Source organism: Magnolia sinica, chromosome 2 (genome assembly GCF_029962835.1).
Source record: "Magnolia sinica isolate HGM2019 chromosome 2, MsV1, whole genome shotgun sequence".
In the NCBI taxonomy this organism is placed as follows: Eukaryota; Viridiplantae; Streptophyta; class Magnoliopsida; order Magnoliales; family Magnoliaceae; genus Magnolia; species Magnolia sinica.
In genome coordinates, this window is record NC_080574.1 from 131,664,010 (window position 1) to 131,686,601 (window position 22,592).

The following is a 22,592-nucleotide window of genomic DNA, read 5'->3' on the forward strand; positions in this document are numbered from 1 at the left end:
ATTCATGGTAGGCCTATCAAATTGATGGTCTGGATCACAAAACCATGGCCCCACCTTACAAACTTGGCACATCATGACACTGTTCACGTACTGGTTCATCAGGACCTGAGAACTCCCCGTTTGACAATGACTTGCTACTGCAACTAAATAGTAATTTCCCACACTCCAAACCGGAAGTGAAGGTTCTGCCATTTAGATGAATGTTTACTTCTTAAGAGTCAGTCGTTTTTTTTTTACTTGGAGGACTGAACACCTGCAACCAGCTGTATGTTAATATAACCTACAATCCATCTTTACGGGCATTTTTCTGTTGAAAATATAAAGAGATATATGATCTTTCCAAGTGGAAGAGAAATTCTGCAGCCATAAAAAAAATGGGTTGTAGTGTACAGCCAGTAATAGGTGATCAGTTCTTTTTTGCTTATCAGACAGCTTTTGAAGACCCCCTTTCTATGAAATTACTAGCCATAAAATAGTAGAAATAGATGCCAAAAAGCAACCCTACTACCAAACCCAAATACCAGAAACCATATCAGAACCACTCAGGATGCACGATGTACATGCCATCAACAACTTAATTTTGTGCAGATAGATGAATAAGTATATAACGATAGCACGGATCTCGGGTTGGTATTAAACAATCTTAGATTTCAGAATCCTTAATTCCATAGCTGGCTAAGAACTATCTGCAGTTACAATACTACCTTTAAAAAAGAAGTTGCAAAGTGGAAGTGATAAATTAATGGTGGAATGCTTGTGGTGGTGAACTTATTTCTACTGTGGAGAGATTAGAAACCCTTTTACCTGGCCTAGCTTGATATCTCCACGATTTGGATTGAACAGAACATGTATGTTTCCAACAAGGATACTGCGACTGGGTGTAGTCCTAAATTTGTGGAATTTACATTAGCCATGAAATTTGAGAGAGAGAGAGAGAGAGAGAGAGAGAGAGAGAGAGGGAGAGTTCTTGATGATGCATGAGCAATTTACATGAAAGAAAATTCCTCACAATGCCTGAGGAGAAATTAGGTGCCACAAAAAAAAAAAAAAATCATAGCCTGTGCACAGATGCGCATACATCAATGCACAAGAAAAAATACATGCATGGTTATATGCAAGAGAATTTGTCCCTACATGATATTGTATTCTCCACGAAGGTGTACTTGTTGCAGCAATGTGCAATTTCTGGAGAGGAAGCACATGCTACATGCCCATGTCTTTGACAGTATACACAGGTTCTCAATTCTGACAAGTGGGACCCAGGTAATCCAGACCATTGATCTATCATGTCTCACCAGGGATGGACTATGCCCCGAGAATCTCCTTGACAGGACAAACACAACCTTTTGATTTATTGCCTACAGATAGACAGTAAAGAAGAGAAATACAGTCCACATTAAACTGAAGATCCTAACATTGGTTGTTGGGATCTCCCAATTTGGGAGATTTTTTGGGGCATTTTTCCATCTACAGTGGGACTCGACAGACCACTGGTCTGGACTATCAAACCCCGGGTTCCAATTTCCAAAATTGAAAACCCATGTACCCTATGCAGAGATGTGAGCTTCGCATCATAGAATTCCTCATTTTAATATTACAAGGAGTTCACTTAAACTCACCGAGCCTTTTGAGGGTATGTGCCATTACTTCTTGAAGATTTTGAATGATTAAGATTCATCTGGGAAAAAAATAAAAAGAATAAGAAAGAAAAGGAAACATCATGTTAAGTGGAAATTAGACAATTCTTGAGAAAAACCATCATATCGTGGGCTATCATGAAAAATAACTGTGATCAGATGATCAAAACGATCAATAACATGGGCATCTTTCTAACACCATTCATTTTTCCTGCCATTGATGGGATGGTTGGAAGGACATCATGAATGTGATGCTTTAGAACCATGAGCAATCCGTAATGGGCCTCAACAAATAAATGTATCAAATTGTTGGTGGAAAATGAATTACTATTCCAAGCCCCTACTCTCTCTCTCTCTCTCTCTCTCTCTCTCTCTCTCTCTCTCTTCTATATTACGTCAAAAAAACAAAAAAACAAAAAAAAAAAAATCCCAATACTACCCCTCACTTAAAATGTGACGTAATATTAAGTGTAGCCGATTGACCAAATAAAGAGAAACAGGGACTCAACTCAAGACTAGGTGGGCTGTACCACAATCACTGTACAGCCCCTTATTTCATTCATCTGGGTGGGCCATACAGTTGTACAGCCCACATCCATAGCCATTAAGATAAATAAATGATCCTGATAGACCTTTTTAGGCTATTTATTGGACAGTTAGAATGATCCAATTGGTGTGATTTTTCCATGGAAGTTCATGAAATGAAGATGCAATCTAATGGGCCGTACAGATTGATCGATGGGCTGTCCAAGCCTCCCAATTGAACTTGAACCGACAGTTCATGGTGGAATCAACTCTACATGATCATTCCCTTTTAGGTATGTATACATGTAAATTTGTATGTCATGCATGGAAAGACCTGAACAAACACGCTGGAATACTGTCATGACCTATGTTACTCCACTCCACATTCAATTCAAGGAAAAACCTAGTGACAAACCCAAGGAGAAAAAAAAAAAAAAAACTCTACACAACACCTATCTAATAAAAAGAAAACTATCAACTCAATCATAATTCACAGCATATACCTTAGAACAGAAACCTACATTGATAATAAAAATAGAGACTTCTGTAAGGTCAAAAGTCTTAATTAATACATCAAACACATGTTTAGCTTCAAAACCAGGACCAATTAGTCACCAGGAAAAGCAACATCCACTGTACCTTTAGGACACAAAGCTGGGCAACATTGTCCCGAAGCCCAAATTTCCGGAACTCTAAGTCCTCTTGATGTAAAAGAGTAAATCTGTGTTCAAAATATAATTAGCTAACTTTTACAGGCTGAAAAGAGGTAAAAGTCACACTGACATACAACAACACTGAATTGAAGATCAAACCGATTGCAACAAATATGCTAAAAAAACACATGGTAGATTTATAGCTAGTCAATCTTCTTTTCCTTTTTTTCTTTTTTGTCTTTTTTCTTTTTTTGAACATTAATTTATAGTTAGTCTATCATGTTTGTAGGAAATGAAAATTGTCCAACTAGCATAGAAGAAACCTTGTAACTCTCAGCCAATTTTCAGATTCATGTCAGTTAACATTTTGTTATAACCAATTCTAACAAAGATTCAAAGAAAACATATATTTGTAGCTAGCTTATAAGCCATAAGAATAGCACGTGTTTGAAAGAAAAATTGATGAGAACGCTCCTAATGGGGTGTTTAGATTGGGGGTAAATGAAGGAAAACCAAGGAAAAGAAACTGTTTTCCTTTGATGTGAAATTTCTCTGTTTGAAAAACATAAAAAGAGAAGGAAATTGATTTCCTTTCCTCACCAAGGCAGTAAGACCTTTTTCCTTTCCCAAAAACTCAATTGGTGGGAAGTGGTTTCCTTCTGATGTGACATTTTAAATGGCAAAATTGGAGAGTTCCCTCTGAAAATTGCAAACAAAAAACTGAAAAATGGAAAGGAAAGCACTTTCTTTCACAATTTCTCTAGCAAAACGAATAGATGGAAGGTATCTCCTTTCCTCCGTACTTATGTCAACTTTACACTCGCTTATGTCATCAACATTTTTTTTTTACTTTCCTTTGTTTTGTTTTCACCCAATCCAAAAACACCCTAAATATCAAACGAGCTATTCAGAACACAAATGGTTTGTTGGAAGGGACAAAAGTTGCTTTTGCAAGAATACGGTCACAAATGGAATATGCATTGAGACACAATTGAGGATGTTGTCCCACAATGGGAAGGCCATGTAGAACCAAGGTTTTCAAAAATGGTTAACGAGCATTACATAACGGTAGCAATGGGAACTGTTATGCGTTATGGGGCCATGGCTTTTACGGAGAAACTGGCCCTTAACGGCTGTTACGGCCTGTTATGGGGCTGCTACATGTTTTTTTCTTTAAAAAAGGTGATTCTTCTTGTTCTTCTTCATCATCATCATCATTTAATTGATTTCCTTAGGTTCTTTTGCCTTAGATTTTTTTAATGGATAACTTCAAACTTCGTCAAAAGGAAAAGGAATGAGGAAAAAAAGGGCCAAAGAAACGAACTTTGAAACCAATACCAAGATGGAAAAACAGAACCGACGATCAAATCCCCCTTCGCAAGCCTCTATTAGAGTAGTCCTTGCAACTCCTGCTTTAGCCAGGACTAGAGTTGTACACGAGTCGAGCCAAGCCGAGTATTGCCCAGCTCGTACTCGGGTCGCACTGCCCGAGTCCCAGCTCGTACTCGGTTCGGGTCGCACTGCCCGAGTCCCAGCTCGTACTCGGCCCAGCTCGGCCTTCGAGCTCGGATGCCCAGCTCCTGCTCGGCTCGTCTGAGTTCGAGCAGATATTGAGCCGAGTTCGAGCAGAGTTCGAATATAAGAATCCGTCATTGTTGGGGGATTTCCAAAGTCTACAGAAGCTGTTCTTGGCGAAAAACCAATTTTCACGGGAGATACCATTAGAATTGGTGCGGAAAGAAATCTCGAATATTTTCATAGCACCCAACTGCTTAGTGGAATGGATGAAGCAAGAGTTCATCTAGCGATTTGGGTGCCATGAAAAGATCTCCACTTTATTCAGTTCTAAAATAAAATTACATAATTCAATCCTAATCACTATTTCCCCATAACAAAATCAAGAAAAGAAAACCAAATTAAAGAAAGCATACCTCCCATTCGAGTTCCTTGCATGTTACCCTTCTTCTCTACATGTTGGCGGGAACAGGCATTATTAGGCTTCCAAGAAAGGACCTTCTTGGGAGGAATGGGAGAATCAGGAGCATCATCGGCGCCGCCCCAGACAATGAATTTGTCACCGGTGTCATCGTCAATCAACTGATAAGCACCGTGAGTTCTAATGGGTTTCCGAGTGTAAGCAGCCCTGACAGAAAAAGACCCTGATTTGGGGCATCTCATTCGCTCGCTAGCGAAGAGGAGTCTCTCTTTCTTGAAATATTTCAGGGAGCTTTTGCCAACATTTCTTCCTCTTTCTGTCATGGCGAATTCACCCGTAGCTTAGGGTTTTTAGTTTTCGGGTATATATATACCCCTGGTCGAGTACCGAGTCGAGTCCGAGTCAAGCTGAGTCGAGTCGATTTCGAGTACTATTCGAGTCGAGCCGAGTCGAGCAGGGTCAAGCTCGCGCTCGGCTCGAAATCAATTCGAGCACCAAAAATCAACTCGTGCTCGGCTTGAACTCATTTCGAGTCGAGTCGAGTCGAGCGAGTAACCGAGCTAACTCTGCTCGTGTACAGCTCTAGCCAGGACATCTACTTCTTGATTCGCCTCATGGAGAATATGTGACAATCCAATAGTTACTCCAGAACAAACCTCCCACATTTCATCCATGATTTCGCACCCCCAATGCCACACGCCCCAAGGATCCCCAATTAATATAGTTACCCGAACCGCCCTCAATGATCAATGGAGAGAGAGGCCACGACTAGTAGCTGTCTTTACCCCTTGAAGCATTGATTCTGCCTCAGCAAAGTCTGAAGTAGCAATGCCTAAGGGACTGGAAAAACATACAACACAAATCCCCTCATGATTCCTAGAAATGCCTCCAATTCTTACTGATCTAGGATTACCAGTCATGATCTGATCTACCATATTTAGCAATAATAACGTTCATCCAGCTAGCTGAATGTCTCTCCCAAGCCTCCACCATTTACTCAACAATGCTAACTTCATTTGCATAACTCCTCTGATGCCTAAACCCCCCTGATTCTTCCTCTTAAACACGTCCTTCGAAGCCACTAGGTGATACCTATGCTTCTCTTTGTTCTTCCAAAGAATTTATCTTTTAATTCAATAAAATTCTATCCACCATTGAAGGTTCTAAAAAGGGCAACGGGAATGCCAAAAATGACGTCCGTGGAGGTAGTAAGAAAAGACCTGGTGACCAATGGTCTAACTGAAATTATGGCCCTTGATAGAGTGGAATGGTGGAACAAGATTCATGTAGACAACCCCAATTAGTTGGGATAAGGCTTAGATGATTATGATTAAATTCTATTTGCCAGATTTGACGAACATTTAACAACTATAAGAACGAACCCTGGGAAATTAGCAAACACCGGTTTCAACAACGTAATCCTCCCCGCAAGTGACGGAAAAGCTTTCCTTTCCACAAGGCTAATCTGCTTTCAAAATTTTCAATTAATTCATCCCAAGCATTCCTACACTTCCAAAACACATAGGAATGCCCAAGTGCTTCAACGGAAGACTGGAAACCCTGCAACCAATCACATGAGCAAATCTTTCAACTTCCCTGTCTGCAGATTCCGCCCAAATAATACCACTTTTCGCCATTGGACAGATGTTTTTGGAACAACGAAGAATATTTTTGAAAGCAAGAGCATCCTGAATTGAGTTGTCTCCAAATAGAGTAATATCATCTGCATACTGCACAATCCTACTCCCATCATCAGCCTCACCAATCTGAATATCCTAGAACCTCAGCTATAGAAAACATTCTACACAGATAGTATGCCACGATGGTTAATATGAAGGGTTGATAAAGGATGACCCTGATGAATTCCCCTATTCACTTGGAAAAAACCTTCAAGGATGCTATTGATTAGAACCGAAAATGAAACCGATTCCACACAAGCTTTTATCCACCTCCGCCATTTACAATCAAATCCAATTCTGAAAAGTATATAATCGAAGAATTTGCAATCTTGCTTCTCAGTGAATTTTTCCACAAGCTCATGAGCAACAACAGGGCCATCTTGGATGTTTTAGCCCACAATGAAAGCAATTTGCATCAGGGAGATGATCTTTCCATTCGACTTCGTCATTCTTTCAGCCAACACTTCAGCAATGATTTTATACAAACTCCCACTGGACTTATTGACCTGAAATCCATCACTTCTTCTGGAATCCAATTTTTGGAAAAAGAGAAATGAAGGACACATTTATATCTCTACTTAAAACTGCACTTCACGAATTTCCTCGAACACAAACATGAGGTTCCTTGAATAATGTACCACTAAAATGGAATAATAACATTGGCAATCCATTTGGGGTCTGGCGAACTTTCCCCTTTTGCTTTAAAAAGTAATAATCTCTTTTACCTCCTCAATGCTGTGTAAATTCTCCAGCAATCTTGCATTGGCTTCTGGAAGCGTCTCCAAATCCAGCCCAATGCAAATCAGACGCTGAATATCCTCATCTTTGTAAAAATATTGAGGTTGGTTAATGATCGCTCTCTTCTAAGAAATTATCACATTACGACTTCAATGTGTGACATAAAATTTGTTCTTCTTGCGCTGGGCACTTTGTGGAAGAAAGCCGAGTGCGCTTCATGCAAGACTTCTGCTTCCAACTCATTTTGCCTGCATTATAGTAACTTCCAACTTTAGTGTAGCTCCCCTCTTAGCACGATCCTCACTAGCGAGATTATTGTATTCATCTAACCTATCCAAGGAGTCAGTTTTGGCAAGGATCAATTCTTTTGCAGCCTTATTATACCAAAAACTTTCTTTATTCCATGCCTTAAACTTTTCTCTAAGGAGCTTGAGTTAGGCCATGAATCTTTTTGCTGATTTAGACCATGAATCTTTTCCCTGTTTTGCTTCTATCAAGCAAGATTACCACCTGCAGATACATTTGAAAAAACCAGGGTGTTCAAGCCACATGTTTCGAAATTGGAATGGCTTCGGGCCGCAAGATTCGACACTGGAGGAGAGCAGAATAGGCAAGTGCTCTGAGCAAGCCTTAAACAAAGCACTTGATTCACATCAGGTAACATGTTCTCCCAGCTGGCAGTAAGGAGGAACTTTTCTAACCATGACATAGTTGCATTCTCTTGCTTGTTTGACCAAGTGTATTTAGCACCTATGAGGAGCAGATAAATCAATTCTCATTTCTCCACAAAGTTGGAAAATCCCCACATGCAGATGTTACAGTAACACCCTTCTTCTCATGAGTGAACCAAATCACATCAAAATCTCCCCCCAAACACAAGGGGGCGGCCCATCAGCTTGGAGTTGAACTTAGTTCTTCCCATAAGGCAGGTGTGAGATTGGGATCATTGGGACCATAAACAGACGATAAGGCCCAGTAAATCCCACTAACGGAACTGTTGAAGAGAATATCTTGGTAGAATGAGCCTTTCACCAAATCAACATATGAGCAGGAATTTAAAACCCAAATTACCAGAATGCTGCCCAATCTACATACAAATTAATACACTTCCAGTCACACTTATTCTCTCAGCTGATTGCTCTGAACTTCAATCAAAATGGACTCTTTCTTGATTTCCTGGATCATCATGATCCCAAACTCGTTGCTCTTTATAACTTTCTAAATGCCTTGCCGTGAGGCTACTGTCTACTTCTGCCAGCTCAGACAAGGACGATAACCTTCCCCTGTTCTCAATCGCCCTCTTTGAGGTGACGGGCTTGCCCCATTCCTCTGACCTGCTGGATTCACTTGGTTCTTTCTCTGATGCACAATCTCCAAACTGGAGTAAGGATAGGCAGAGTCCTTTGGCATTTGCAGTTTCATCCAGTATTTGTGGGCTTTCTCCATCAATAAGCAACCAGCTGGGACAATATGCATCCTAGAGATGCTAATAAGCATTGGAGGAGGATGGACGGAAGCACTGACATACTCCACCATCTGATTTTTCCCCTGTGGATTCAAGATGGGATGAAGACAGGAAAGTTGAGGGACCTACCATCATGTATACCTTGTTGTGTAGCATTAGAAATATCCCTCCTGAGGTGGGACACGTCTTCAATCCTATCATTCTCATCACCCTCAGAAGACTCCACTGATGTAAGATCCATTGACACGTGCCCATGAAGAGACAACTGGCCAGGGATAGTGGTTGCCACTACCAGTGCTGAACTGGCCAGATATGAATCAATTGTAGCCTGTATAAATTCCAGATTTGAGAGAAGTTCGGGGACTGACATGTTTATGACTCACCATTGCCCCTGACGAATCCCATTTTTGCCATCTAGCACTCGAGGCAGGAGGTTGCAACATGAGTTATCTTCCCCACTCTTCTGAGTTGCATGTGCTAGAGTAGATTAGTATGATCTCTTAGAGAGACTCTAGATTATCTCCAAGATCAGATTACATTAAATTTGGAGTACCTACTAGAATAGAATATCTCCAAGATCAGATTACATTAAATCTTAGTTTCTCCTAAGATCTTATAAGATACATTCTCTCTTGTATATATACATGAGTCATTATCAATGACTACGATATACTAAAGTTTTCATAATGTGGCCATAAATCTAACAGCAAGCACCACCAGAAAATGACCGACTAGAGATGAAGGAAGCTTATTAGCCACATGATCCAATGGCTCAACCCTAAATCGCTATGAAAGACCCTAATGTCGGGGAAGCCCCAGCCCTGTGGAAATCCAAGCAGGGGATTCCATTTGTGCAAAAGATCAGAAGAGTCAAAAGACAGCCCTCCCACTTCTAGTTCTAACACCGCTCCCAAGTTCACTGAGCAATTCTGGCAAAGAGGAGGAGCACCCTCTTCTCAAACACCGATTCATCCAACTCTAAAACCTTGCCATTGCCATAAGGATTTCCTTAGTTGTTTTCCTTTCTTTATCCATTTTTCAATTTTCATCATCTTTCCCCATTTCTCATTACTTTAAAGCTATTAGAAGAAATACTGAGCATCATTTTACTCCTAAGCCTTGACTCTCAAGTCCAGATGGGAGAATTGTCATGCCAACTCTTATTTTTTTGATCATTGCTTTAGACCAAAAAAAAAAAAAAAATACAAATATCAGTACCAGAGCATGTAGTGACTGACAGCAAAATCAATCCTTATTGGAGGCATAGTCATATAGACCGATACGCACTACATATCAACCACAGCAGTGTGATTTTTTAATGCTTCGTCCCATGTTGACAAAATATACAAGAAATGCATCATATCAGCTGTCCAAAAATATTTATACACACTGCTGGTATTTTGAACCATGCAAATAATAATAATAACAAAAATTAATAGCTAACCATCTTTTAGTGACTATCTAAAGTAAATTCATGAATCATAACAAATATAATTAGTAATTGTATTTTTAAAGAAAATTACAAATAGCCACAACAAATTTCATCGGAAGAATGAAGAACCTTACAGTTCTTCCCTCCAAAATATAGCACACCCATCACAAGCTTCTCCCGTGCGGCCCTGGAATCAGTGATATTTAAAAATTCAAACATCATAATTAATTTATAAGTATCTCTCAAAAAAGAATTCATTTATAAGTGGCATAGTTCTTCTGATAAATGCCGCATAAATAGAAGCATCTGCAAATACCTTAATACCTTATAAACGCCTTTAAAACCATCTTCGTGCAGAAGATCAGCTAAGTCGTCAAAACGGTCAACCTCCTGTGGACATAGAGCATTTGAAAATGAGAACTCAGTAAAAAGCATTTATGCAGCAGGCGCAACATTTGATTATTTTCTTGTTGCTCGTTTGCAACATAAGTTTCTGATTTCCCAAGTCTTATAGAAGACAAATTAGAAATTTTACAAAAGAACAAAAAGGTCTGGTTGAAGTAAGTAACCAAATGTAACATCACAAGGTATATGATCTGTAAAAATCTCTAATGTTTTACCTTAGAGGTCATTCGGTTGCATGGGCAAGGATGTACAAGGGGAAGTCTAGTGTGGATGGCTGTGGAACGAGTTTACCTGGCTGTCGCTGTGAGGCCTATGCTACTGCCGACGACCTTATCGTCACTGGTAGTAGTAGGGTGGCTTCCAGGACCACTTTGAGTAGTTGGTAGAAAGTCCATGGATCTTTAAATACTGTACAGGGACTTTAATGAAATTTGAGATGTTTTTTTGGATGCATGGATGGGGGTGTCCACATATGTTGAAATTTTGTGTTCAGATGACACCTTTTGAACATCTTTTTCCCGAAGTGTACCCTAGAAGCATTAATTGAAGAGGTTTGCTATGGCACATTTGCCAACATGGTAAACATGCACAAGATCCAAGCCTTTTGATAAGTGGGTCCTAAAATGTGAGCAAGGTTTCTCCCAAAATCTGGGCCATGTAGAGTTGGGATGAGGGTCCTGGAGTATGGTTGCAGGAGGAATGTCAAGTAGAGAGAATTTTTTGTGGGCTCCTTTGTCCATGGACAGTTGCACCCCAGCCTCCCAAATGGAGACCATAATATATAATTTTTGTCGATAGCCATGTCCAAGGGACACCTCTGTCTTAAGTGATAGCCAACTCCAAAAGGTAGAAAACTCCCTTAGACGTGACATCCATGTTTGAGTGGAGCTTTCCACACATCCAAACAACCCCTTGAAGGAATTGGAGTCGGAGCACATCAAAACATGAATGGCTTCATAATGCACCCAGCCCACACAGGCAGGGCCCATGGTTTCTTGATCCAGACCGATGATCTGATGGGACCCAAAACAAATGAGGAATGATCCAAAACTCTTATACATAGTGAGGTGCCAGCTGTCCAATCTTTGGCCTTTCTTCTGGACATTTCTTGTATTTTTCTCTTAACCATCTATTTGTAGGTCATTGATCAAATGGTTGGGCAGTTTTTGGGGCATCCCCATTCAAGATAGGGGTCATATTAGTTTGAATCACTGAAACATGGACACATTTGTACAGACAGGTGCATCAAAACACTATTTACATTCTAATGCATCAAAACCTGAAAATTCCTCATCTTCATAGTACATTGGCTTCTACTCGGCTTCTACTCGTGGAACCATTAAGACCACGAGTTCAAGCAAACAGTTACCTCATTTGTAACACATTGAGTGTGTTGCAAAGAGCTCCTGATTTTATATGTTTCTCCTTTACGGTCTTCCTTCATGCAGTTGACAGATCAGAAAAAGAAGTACTATAAGCTCCTGCTCATTAGAAGAGATTTTTTCTTAAGGCCAAGATGAACATGGTTGGATGGCAAGTCTTTGTGTGTCTTTGCGAGATTTCCTTCAGGTCTTTTGGATACTATTTGAGTTGAATCCATGTTGCATTGGGACCAATGGTTCCTCATCATCCATTCCTAGGATGCAGTTTTTGTTTCTTGCTTCATTGCTTCTTCTTCTTCTTTTCTTTTTTCTTTTTTTTTTTTTTAGAAGTAATAGTAACTTTTATTGAAAGGGCACCGAAAGGCGACAAAGAATACAAGGGGAAAAAAAAAAAAACCCAACCCAGCCTAGGCTGAGAAAACAAAGGCTGCCCACTCAGAGGCAAAGCCTTTGATCCTATTGAAAGCCCCTTCAACTGACAAACATTCATTTCGAAAACAAAGAGCATTCCTTGCCCCCCAAACAACCCACGTGAGAGCCATAATATGGAGCCTCCAACTCACTTTTTCAGATTTCCCCTTTTCTCCCCCGTCCCAAGCCCAAAGGAGATCTTCCACTGAATTCGGCATCACCCACGAAGTGAGAAACAAACCAAAAATCAAGTCCCAGATCTTCTTCACATACGGACAATGAATGAGAGATGATCGATCGATTCCGCATCTTTTATACACATCAAGCATATATTCGGCAAGATGAGGGATCTTCTTTGAAGGTTGTCAATGGTAAGAATCCTTCTCACTACTAGCCAAACGAAAACTGGAACACGAGCAGCACCGTAAAACCAGTGGTGAAAAGGATGAGGCAGGTCACCATGAGAGGCGGTTGAGGCACTTAAATTGTAAAGAGATGAAACAGAAAACTTGCCCTATCAGTGAAGCTTCCAAACCATGGCATCAGAATCTTGCGGGGAAGGTGACATATTTTAGGCACTCAAACAAACTGACCAGTACTTCTGTTTCCACATCCGTCAAATTCCTATGGCAAGACAGATTCCAAACAAAGGAACCCCCACAAATCAAGACATAATCTGCTACTGAAACAAATCGATCTGAAGAAATGCGAGTCAGCCATGGGAAAAACTCTTGAAACGCTCTCTCCCCACACCAAATATCCACCTAGAATCTAATATGACTCCCATTTCCATGAGAGAGCCACCCCTCTTTGCACTAAGTGCTCCATTACCGCAACTTCCTTCTAGATAGATGAGGCTCTATATAAGGAGAATCGCCAAATGAACCACCCGCACCACTCTGTCCAGTACTTATTTGCAATGATCTCCCTCCACATCCTCCCCTACTCCAAACCAAACCTCCAAATCCATTTGCCAAGAAGAGGTGTATTCATGTACTCCAAACTTTTGATGTCCGCACCTCCCAATTCAACAGGTTTATACATCTCCTCCCATTTAAGGAGGCGAAACTTCTATCCCTCCATAGAGCCATTCCAAAAGAAATCTCTTCTCATCTTTTCCAACCTGTGCAAGACCGCTTTCGGGCATTTGAAGAGCAAAAATATATTAGCATATTTGCAAATGTTGTCTTGATCAGAGTGAAGCGACCTCCCTAGGACAAATAGCGAGTCTGCCAAGCCGCAAGCTTCCTCTCTATTCTTTCAATAACCTTGGCCCAGAGATGAATAGCAGGTTTACGAATGCACAACGGGAGACCTAAATATGTTGTCGAGAATTCAACAGTCCTACATCCAAAAAGGCTAGCATAAGACACAAGATCCTGGCCACTGATATGGATTCCTAACAATTCCGACTTAGCCACGTTAATTTTCAGACCTGAAACTACCTCAAAGCAAACCGTAATTTTTCTAAGATTGTCCACCGAAGTAAAGTTCGCATCACAAAGAAGTAGGGTATCATCTGCATGTTGGAGATGCGAAACTGAAAGACTATTGTTAGCCACTTTGAACCCCATAATGAGACCGTTAATTTCAACCTTGTTGAGCATCCTGCTTAGAGTTTCCCCAACTACCACAAAAAGATACGGAGACAAAGGGTCTCCCTGCCTTGACCCCCTAGACGCTTTGAAAAGGCCTTTTGGGGACCCATTGATCAAAATAAAGAAAAAAGGCAGATTGCACACAAGCCCACATCCACCCTCTCCATTTTTTGCCACATCCCAACCTGTCCAACATGTAGTCCAGGAAGCTCCAGTCTACATGGTCGTAAGCCTTCTCAATATCTAACTTGCACATAATGCCTGACTTTCCCTCCTTATGCCTTGAATCGATGCACTTATGAGCGAGGGGAGTAGCATCTAGAATCCGTCTCCCTAAAATAAAGGCACCCTCATTCTCCGATATAACATTACCGAGCACATTTTTAAACCTCAAAGACAACTTTAGCTAAAATCTTGTATGGTCCCCCTATCAGACTGATCAGTCTAAAATCTTTAAAATGCTCTGCCCCCTCCACTTTAGGAATAAGAACAACGAATGTCGGCCCGAGATCGATCGATAGACATCCCCACTTGAAAAATTCAGAGAAAAAGTCCATGATATCTTTTTTTAAAAATTCCAAATTTTTTGAAAGAAGAGCATTGGGAAGCCGTCCAGGCCCAGCGCCTTGTCCCAACACATTGAATCTACAGCAGCTTTCACTTCTTCTTCCCTGAATTCTGCTTCTAGCGTCAAGGCATCCTCTTCTTAAAAAGTCTAAAACTGAAGATTGTGCAAACGCAGCCTTTCCCGCTTATCTCCTGAAAGAAAATTCTTATAATATTGAACTATAGCATCACAGATTTTGTTCTTATCTGTTCTCCGCGTCCCTTCTACATTTAGATTGGAGATCCTGTTAGCACGAGCCCGAGTGCTAGCTATATTATGAAAGAGTTGAGTATTTTTGTCCCATTCTTTAAACCAAACAGCTCTTGATCTTTGTCGCTGCTTAAGTTCCTCTTCTTTTGCCTGCTTTCGTACTTAAGAGGATAAATCTGCCCTTCTTTCTTTTTCTGCTGATGACAAACCTCCCTCCTCTTCAATGACATCAAGAGAATGAATTTCTTCTAGCATGCTATCAAAAACAGGCTTAGAGGATCAATCTGCCCTTCTTTCATTGCTTTTTCCTATTAATAAAACAGAAGTTATTTCTCAGAAAACAGGCTCTTGCTCATCAGAAAACCTTTAGTGTCACACAGGATTCCATACGTATGGGGGCCATGGTTTGGTTATCCAAAACATTGAGCTGATGGCCCTTACTATGGATGAGGGGTCACCGAGAAATCCATATTGGACAATCCCAACCCTTCCATTGGCAACCAACAAATAAAAAATTAAGTGAGCACAGAAATGGTCCACATGCATTAGAAAAAGAAAAGCAAAAAAAGACAAATGACTTGATGGCAAAGTGTTCCTAATCTGGGAGATATCTGGGGCATCCCCGTTAAGAGGGGGGCCCGTCAAACCAATAGATTGGATCACCAAACCAAATGTATGCTAGTTGATGAGACAGACCTTATAGAAAATACCCAAAAACGAAACAAGTACTGGATGTCTCATGTGCATAATGAAGAACCTCGGGCAAGTCAGGTTGGATACGGCATACAGTTCATACTGAAACACGAAAGTTATACGAGTAGAATACTTGACGAGGCAAGGACATCACACTTGCCTGGAAGAACGAAGGTCAAAACGTGGAGTCAAAGCTTGCCAAAACCAAGTTAACTCAGCCAAGTTGCCTCAGTTTCATGGGGGAATGAACCAAGTTGACATGGTTTTCACCGAGTTGTACAAAACTGTACTGTTTTCTGTCCCAGGATGAGTCGCACTCTGGCACCGAGTTTTATTTCATTGGTTCAACGCCAACCCAATCATGTCTAACATTTTCTTTCCTAAGTAAATCAATAAATACATGAAAAAGCTAACTGAAAATTACAAAACTTGCCTGGAAACATAAAATGCCGGGCATGTAAAGATTGAGCTCCTTGCATATAAGCTTCTTCCGCCAGTCCCAATTCAAATTTTGAGGTGGGACTCGATTGTATAGGTCAACATGCTTTGAGGCATTCCCGACACCTAATATATTGTATGAAACAATTACAAACCTATCTGCAAAACAGTATGGTTTTGTCAGCACGAAAGATGTTATAATTAGCAGTCTAAAAATTATATGAAGTAAAGATACCGACTATAGATCATTTGCATCGGAGTTCAAGGCAGTGTTTGGATGCTCAATTGAATTGAATTACAATATTATAAGTTGATAGTTAATACACCATATAATAACATGCTAATGCTAAAGGAATATTTAGTCTACCCTTAGTTGCATGATCCTTCTAACCAGGTGCCGCTCCCACATTCGATTGATATCTGGACTTAAGAACCTGCTCCCAATTCCTAGCTGTTTATACTTACTAACATTTTAAAACAAACGCTTCTCTACTCCAACACCCGAATCCGTTGCCGCCTCACTTCACATTTCATGCAACTATGAGTCTACAATTTTTTTTTAGGTAGAGGTAACAAAAATTCTATAAACAACGTGCCAAAAAGCACAAGAACTATACAACAGGAGGCCGAAGCCAGCCACCCAAATGTTGCCATTAAATGTCATTATTTTTTTTATTTTTTTTAAGGGTAACGAAAATTTTATTAAGAGGGAGGCAAGCAGCAAAAGAATACATAGAAAACAAAAAATCAAAGAGACAACCAATCCAAACTAGAAATGGAACAATCTCTAAGTTTGTCAGACACAGCTGCCCATCCCGAAATAAGAGACCGAGCCATACGAAATACCGACTTTTCATCCCTGGAAGAATCTTTAAAACATTTGTTGTTCCTTTCTAACCAAATGCACCAAAGTCCCGCTAACAGCCCTAATCTCCATATCAGACGACCCTTCTTCCCAAAACCACCTCCATGCCACTGGACTAGGAGATAGTCAACTGAAGAAGGAAATACCCATTGGACCCTAAACGAAGCCAAAAAGCTGCAGCAGACTTCCCTGGCAAACAGGCACTGCAACAGAAGGTGATTCACTGATTCTCCATTTCTTAAGCATAGGGGACAAGCATTGACGATCACTAGGCCCCTTTTCCTCAAATTATCACAGGTTAGAATTCTTCCCATTGGACCTCAAACCAAGTAAACGTTGAAATCTTAGAAGGGGGCCCATAGGACCAAAAAGCCATCCAACACAGATCAGAAACTCCGGTCTCTGAAGAAGAAAGGAAACTGAAAAAGGAAGATACGGAGAAAATGCCTGACTTGCTGAAGTTTCGACGAACCGAGTCCAGTTCGTCCGAAATATGCACCGAGGCAAGAAACGAGAGCAGGGACAGCAACTCTTCTTCAGTATCCAATAAATTCCTCCGGAGCAAAGGCACCAATGAGTAGGAGAATGGTGCCTAATGAAACATTCTTCGACCGAGCTATCCAAGTTTTGTGCTACTCGAACTAAGTTTGGGAAGTGATCCTGCAAGCAGCTCTCTCCCAGCCATTTATCCTTCCAGAATTTGATCCTCCAGAGCAAAGGGAGCCAATGAGCAGGAGAATGGTGCCTAACGAAACATTCTTCGACCGAGCTATCCAAGTTCTGTGCTACTCGAACTAAGTTTGAGAAGCAATCCTGCAAGCAGCTCTCTCCCAGCCATTTATCCTTCCAGAATTTGATCCTCCAGAGCAAAGGGAGCCAATGAGCAGGAGAATGATGCCTAACGAAACATTCTTCGACCGAGCTATCCAAGTTCTGTGCTACTCAAAATAAGTTTGGGAAGCGATCCTGCAAGCAACTCTCTCTCGACCATTTATCCTTCCAGAATTTGATTCTCGATCCCAAATTAACCATAAATGTGACCCCCTGAATAATATGATTTTTCATCTTCATGATCTCCCTCCATACTCCTGAAGCTCTGTATATTGAAGAGTTCCTACGCCACCAACCTTCATTGTTGATATCATACTTACTGCTAATGACTGTCCGCCATAAGGACCCTTCTTCAGTTACGAATCGCTACAACCATTTGCCCAGCAGCGCCCTATTCATGGAGTCAAGATCTCTCACTCCTAACCCTCCTACCTCCTTAGGCTTGCACACGGTTTCCCACTTCATTAGACGAAATTCCCCACCCCCCCCCTAAGCTTCTCCAATTTTGTTATAACACTCTTCAAGCATCTAAACAGGAACATGAAATACAGTGGGAGGCTTGACAAGACTACTTTGATCATTGTGATTCTCCCTCCGATGGACATGCATCTGTTTTTTTTTTTTTTTTTTTTTGAAGACACGGGGGACTAATCCCTGCGGATACACGCAATCACCCACAACCACGTGTATCGGGTAAAGACAAGGAGGGGAATCGAACCCTCACCAATAGGGAGCAAACCTATGGTGAAGACCATTCGCCCAAACCTACAGTGGGAGGCTTGACAAGACTGCCTTGATCATCGTGATTCTTCCTCCTATAGACATGCATCTGTTTTTTCCATAATGAAAGCTTGTGATCAAATCTTTTGATAATGGGATCCCACATCTTCTTGCCAATCATTCCTACACACAGAGGGAGACCCTACACCCAAGTTTTAAGTAGGAAAAAACCCCACCTAACTTCTGAATGTAGTTGCTAGAGCGCTGATTTCTTCGAGAAGGAGATTTATACCCAAGAGTTCAGATTTTCTTTCATTAACATGAAGACCTGATACAGCTTCGTAGCATGCAACAGCCTTCCAAAGGTTGTCAACTTGCTGCCTATCCACCTCGCAAAAGAGAATCGACAATCGTGTCATCCACAAACTGGAGATGAGATATCTGAATATTTCCAACTCCCACCACTTTCAGCCAGCTGAAGTGGCCCAAAGACACACCTCTGGAAAGCATGCAAGTTAAAGCCTCTACCACCACTACAAACAAGACAGGAGAAAGAGGATCACCCTGTCGAATGCCCCTTATGGCTTTGAAGAAGCCTTTCGCAGACCCATTCACTAGGACAGAATATTTAGTTGAGCTGACACATTTGGAGATCCATCTTCTCCACTTCACTCCACACCCGATCCTTTGCAACATGTAGTTGCTAAATGGCGACTCCACATGATCATACGCCTTCTCGAAATCGAGTTTGCATACTACCCCAGCTAGCCCTGCTCGATGAGTGGAATTCACTACTTCGTGCGCACTAAGAGAGTTGTCTAACGACTGTCTGCATTCCACAAAAGCTCCTTGCTATGGGGAAATAACATTTCCCATCACTAGTCTGAATCTTGCGACAAGCACTTTAGATAGAATCTTGTAAAGGCCTTCAATCCAATGTTTTAAATATCGATGATATCGGCCGATATATCCTTTATCCCATTTGTGCGATACAAAACACACAGGTAATGCCGATATATCCCACATGTTCGATCCGGTGAGCATTTTCAATTTTCGATTCCTTTTTTTGTTAAAATTAATGTCAAATGGTTAAAAATCCATTGGTTCTTCATGTTTTGCATGAAAAATCGTGGAATTTGAGCTTTGATTTCGATATCCATTGGTTCTTCATGTTCTCCATGTTTGTTTTTTTCAAAATTTTCCTTCAACCAACTGTCAATTGAGACTAATTTTGAAGTATTTAGGAGTATTTGATGAAATGATCATCACATACACTCTAATTTCAAATTTTGAGTGTAGGTGGTTCGATTTGGAAAAAATTGAAAAAAAAAAAAATCAAAATTTCCCAATTTCTCCCAAATTGCTTGCAAATTTGCATTCCAAACATGAAATCAAGCATGTATGAGGGTTGATCTACTGATTTGTTAACTCCTTGTCAACTTTTGGAAAATAAATATCATTTTTTAATTAAAAATTACTTTTTTAAAAAATTCAAAATTTCCCTTCAAACGGCTGCCAATTGAGACTAATTTCGAAATATTTAGGAGTGTTTGATGAAATGATCATCACATACACTCTGAATGTTATGCATTCAATTTGAATATAGTTACATTAGCTCAGTCAGACAACACATAGCTTAGGACCCTATACAAAGGAAACCTATTGTGTGCACTTCTTTTTTGAGATATTACGATTTAAAAGTGTGTATTAAAGTCTTTTTTAACAATCTTTGAAGCTTTCATTGAAAAATTCAACCATTTTCCGAATGTTTCTCCATGTTTCCCAAAAAGTGCGATAAATAACCCGATACAAACGATATATCCCGTGCGATAACCGATATGTATTTGTATCCCACGGATGCGATACGTAATGCGATACCAATATTTCAAACACTGCTCCAATCAAGATGATCGGGTGATAGTCTTTCAAGCAATCAGCACCTTCTTTTTTCGGGATCAAAACAATGAATGTTTCCCCCAATTCCGCCACAAGCTTATGACTAGACCAGAAGTCCGATATAAAATTCATGAACTAGACCAGAAGTTTGATATAAAATTCATGATGTCTCCCTTGAACTCTGCCCAAAAGACCTGATAGAAAGCGACAAGGAAGCCATTGGTCCAGGAGCTTTGTCTCTAGCCAAATCTAATATTGCTTTCCACTCTTCCTCTTCTGAAATAGGCTTCTCCAACAATTCTGACTCTAACTCTGACAACATATCGAACTCCAAATTATCAAACTTGGGTCTGGAGATGGAGTGGCCAGGAAGCATATTTTTAAACAAATCCACCACTGCATTGCAAACGTCCTGCTTTTCATGCAACCACGTTGTTTATTCCGTTGATCTGAGCCCTTGCGCTCGTGATAGCATGGAAATACTTTGTGTTGTTATCCCCTTCCGTCAACCATGTGGCTCATGATCTTTGTCTTCGTTTAACTTCCTCTTCTTTGATAAGTCTACCATACATCCCCTTGAGTTCATCCCTTCTAGCCGATTCAACTCCCAAAAGGCTATTGTTTTCCTCCTTTACATCCAGATCCTAAATATCTAACGGAAGAGAGGCCATCTCTGTATCACACGGTAGGAGAACGTCCTTTTTCCACATAAAAAGCTTGAGTTTCATGGCACGAAGTTTCTGGAAAAGGGAGAAGCCCGGTCTGCCCTGAGAAGGAAAAGAACCCCACCAACATTTAACCATTTCTCTGAAGCCATCAATCAGAAGCAAGGATAATTCAAATCTAAATGGGGGGCGGCCCCAACTATCCATATCAACCTCGAGCAGGATGAGGTAGTGGTCCGAAATTAGCCTAGGAAGAGCTTGTTGTCTAGCCAAGGGAAACTTGTCGATCCAAGGCGCTAACACCAAGAAACATTCCAGCTTCGATCGAACAAGGGGCAGCTGATCATTCAACCAAGTGAATCTTGCTCCACCCATAGTGAGATTAACCAGATCATGCCTTCTAACCCATCCAAAGAATTTTCCCATGCTACGTGTAATATTTGAGCTAGATGATGTTTCAAAAGAAAAGCGGGTGACGTTGAAATCACCTGCCACACACCACAAAAGATTCCATTTTCCTCCCACCATATCCAGCTCCTTCCACATCTCTAATGTAGTCCTTGGAGAATTAGGCCCGTAGACATCAGAAAAATGCACCTGAAATTAGAAGCTTTGTCCCGAAGCAGGACATTCAAGGAGAAATCTCCTTCCCATTGATCTTCCTTCGACCACACTGAAGAGTCCTGGATAATTAGGATCCCTCCAACTATACCGATAACCTATTTAGCGATCCACGCCTTAGCCTGCCGCCGCCAAAGATCGTTAACGATATTCTATGCTATAGAAGTCATCTTAGTCTCTTGAATGGCTAGAATTTGAACTTCATGTCTTTTGCACATATCCCTTATTTGGGGTCTTTTTTGGGGAGCAGCCCAACCCCCTAACATTCCAACTCATGATTTTCATTGAGACTCTTTCCTACTCCTTCTTCCCTTGTCTCCCCCTTTAAGAACCCGAGGGGCTTCATATTCACTGAGCATTGAAGGCTCTTTAGTTCCCTAATGCCTTTGGGGGATAACAATTGCCCTGCTAATGCTACTTCTTTCTCCTTCTAAACTCCTCTATCACGTATGGTCTCGAAAATTGCCACATAATCCTCTTCGCGGTCTCCAAAGGTGACGCCAAGCATCCTTCCCACTTTAACCAAAGAATCCTTTGCCCACCTCATCCCCCACGGCACGGAAACATGATCTGTAGCAGCGGAAGCCGGCATATTTGTGCCTTGATCGCAAACCAGCAATGAGTCTCTAGCTTTGCAATCTTCTATGGATACCTGGATAGGAGAGACCTCGAGTTCGTACATCCATTCGTCCTCCGGAACCGTCACTATCGGCATGGGGCCCATTTGTGGCCGACACGAGTGGGAGGGTCTCACACATTTTTCTCCCCGACCTATCTTTCAAATTCCTTCCAAGGTTTGAATTTAATTTTCAAATTAGTAGTTAAAACTCAAACTTAAATTCGGATGGAAGAGGATGAGATTGGATGAGATTGGATGAGATGGGATCAACCCCGCCTCATCCAAAGTTCTCGATCCTTCCCTTAGAAAAAGGCAAGGGATCCTTTGTGCTATGATATATTCCCAGAGAGAAAATAAGAAATGAGAGATTATAAATCCATCATCCATCTGGCCTGCCGTATAAACGATCAAAGGCATTGATCGTAATCCTGGGGCCATCTTAACTGTAGAATCAAAGGGATGATAAGTTCCCCTCTGCTCCCATAGTGGTTAGGCAGACCACTGGCCATTAACCGTCCATCTTCGGCTTTTGCAAAGGTCCCAACATCGTGTAGCAGTTGAATCAT

At 41.0% G+C, this 22,592-nt stretch overlaps 1 protein-coding gene across 7 annotated transcripts in view; it reads right to left on the minus strand.

Annotated features, from left to right (window-relative positions):
* LOC131237669 (carbon catabolite repressor protein 4 homolog 5) overlaps positions 1-22,592 on the minus strand; it is a 31,490-nt gene that overhangs the window by 5,863 nt on the left and 3,035 nt on the right. For 5 of the 7 annotated variants that reach the window (XR_009167367.1, XM_058235563.1, XM_058235561.1 and 2 more), the window contains exons 2-7: positions 15,805-15,968; positions 10,390-10,455; positions 10,200-10,252; positions 2,802-2,883; positions 1,620-1,678; positions 805-886 (exon numbers count right to left, since the gene is read on the minus strand). Coding sequence is in view for 6 of the 7 variants with exons in the window: in XM_058235563.1 (XP_058091546.1) it covers positions 805-886; positions 1,620-1,678; positions 2,802-2,883; positions 10,200-10,252; positions 10,390-10,455; positions 15,805-15,968 (506 nt within the window). In the remaining variant the exon portion in view is untranslated. The remainder of the gene's footprint in view (positions 1-804; positions 887-1,619; positions 1,679-2,801; positions 2,884-10,199; positions 10,253-10,389; positions 10,456-15,804; positions 15,969-22,592) is intronic. The other 2 variants (XM_058235562.1, XM_058235564.1) reach the window with 1 other exon arrangement.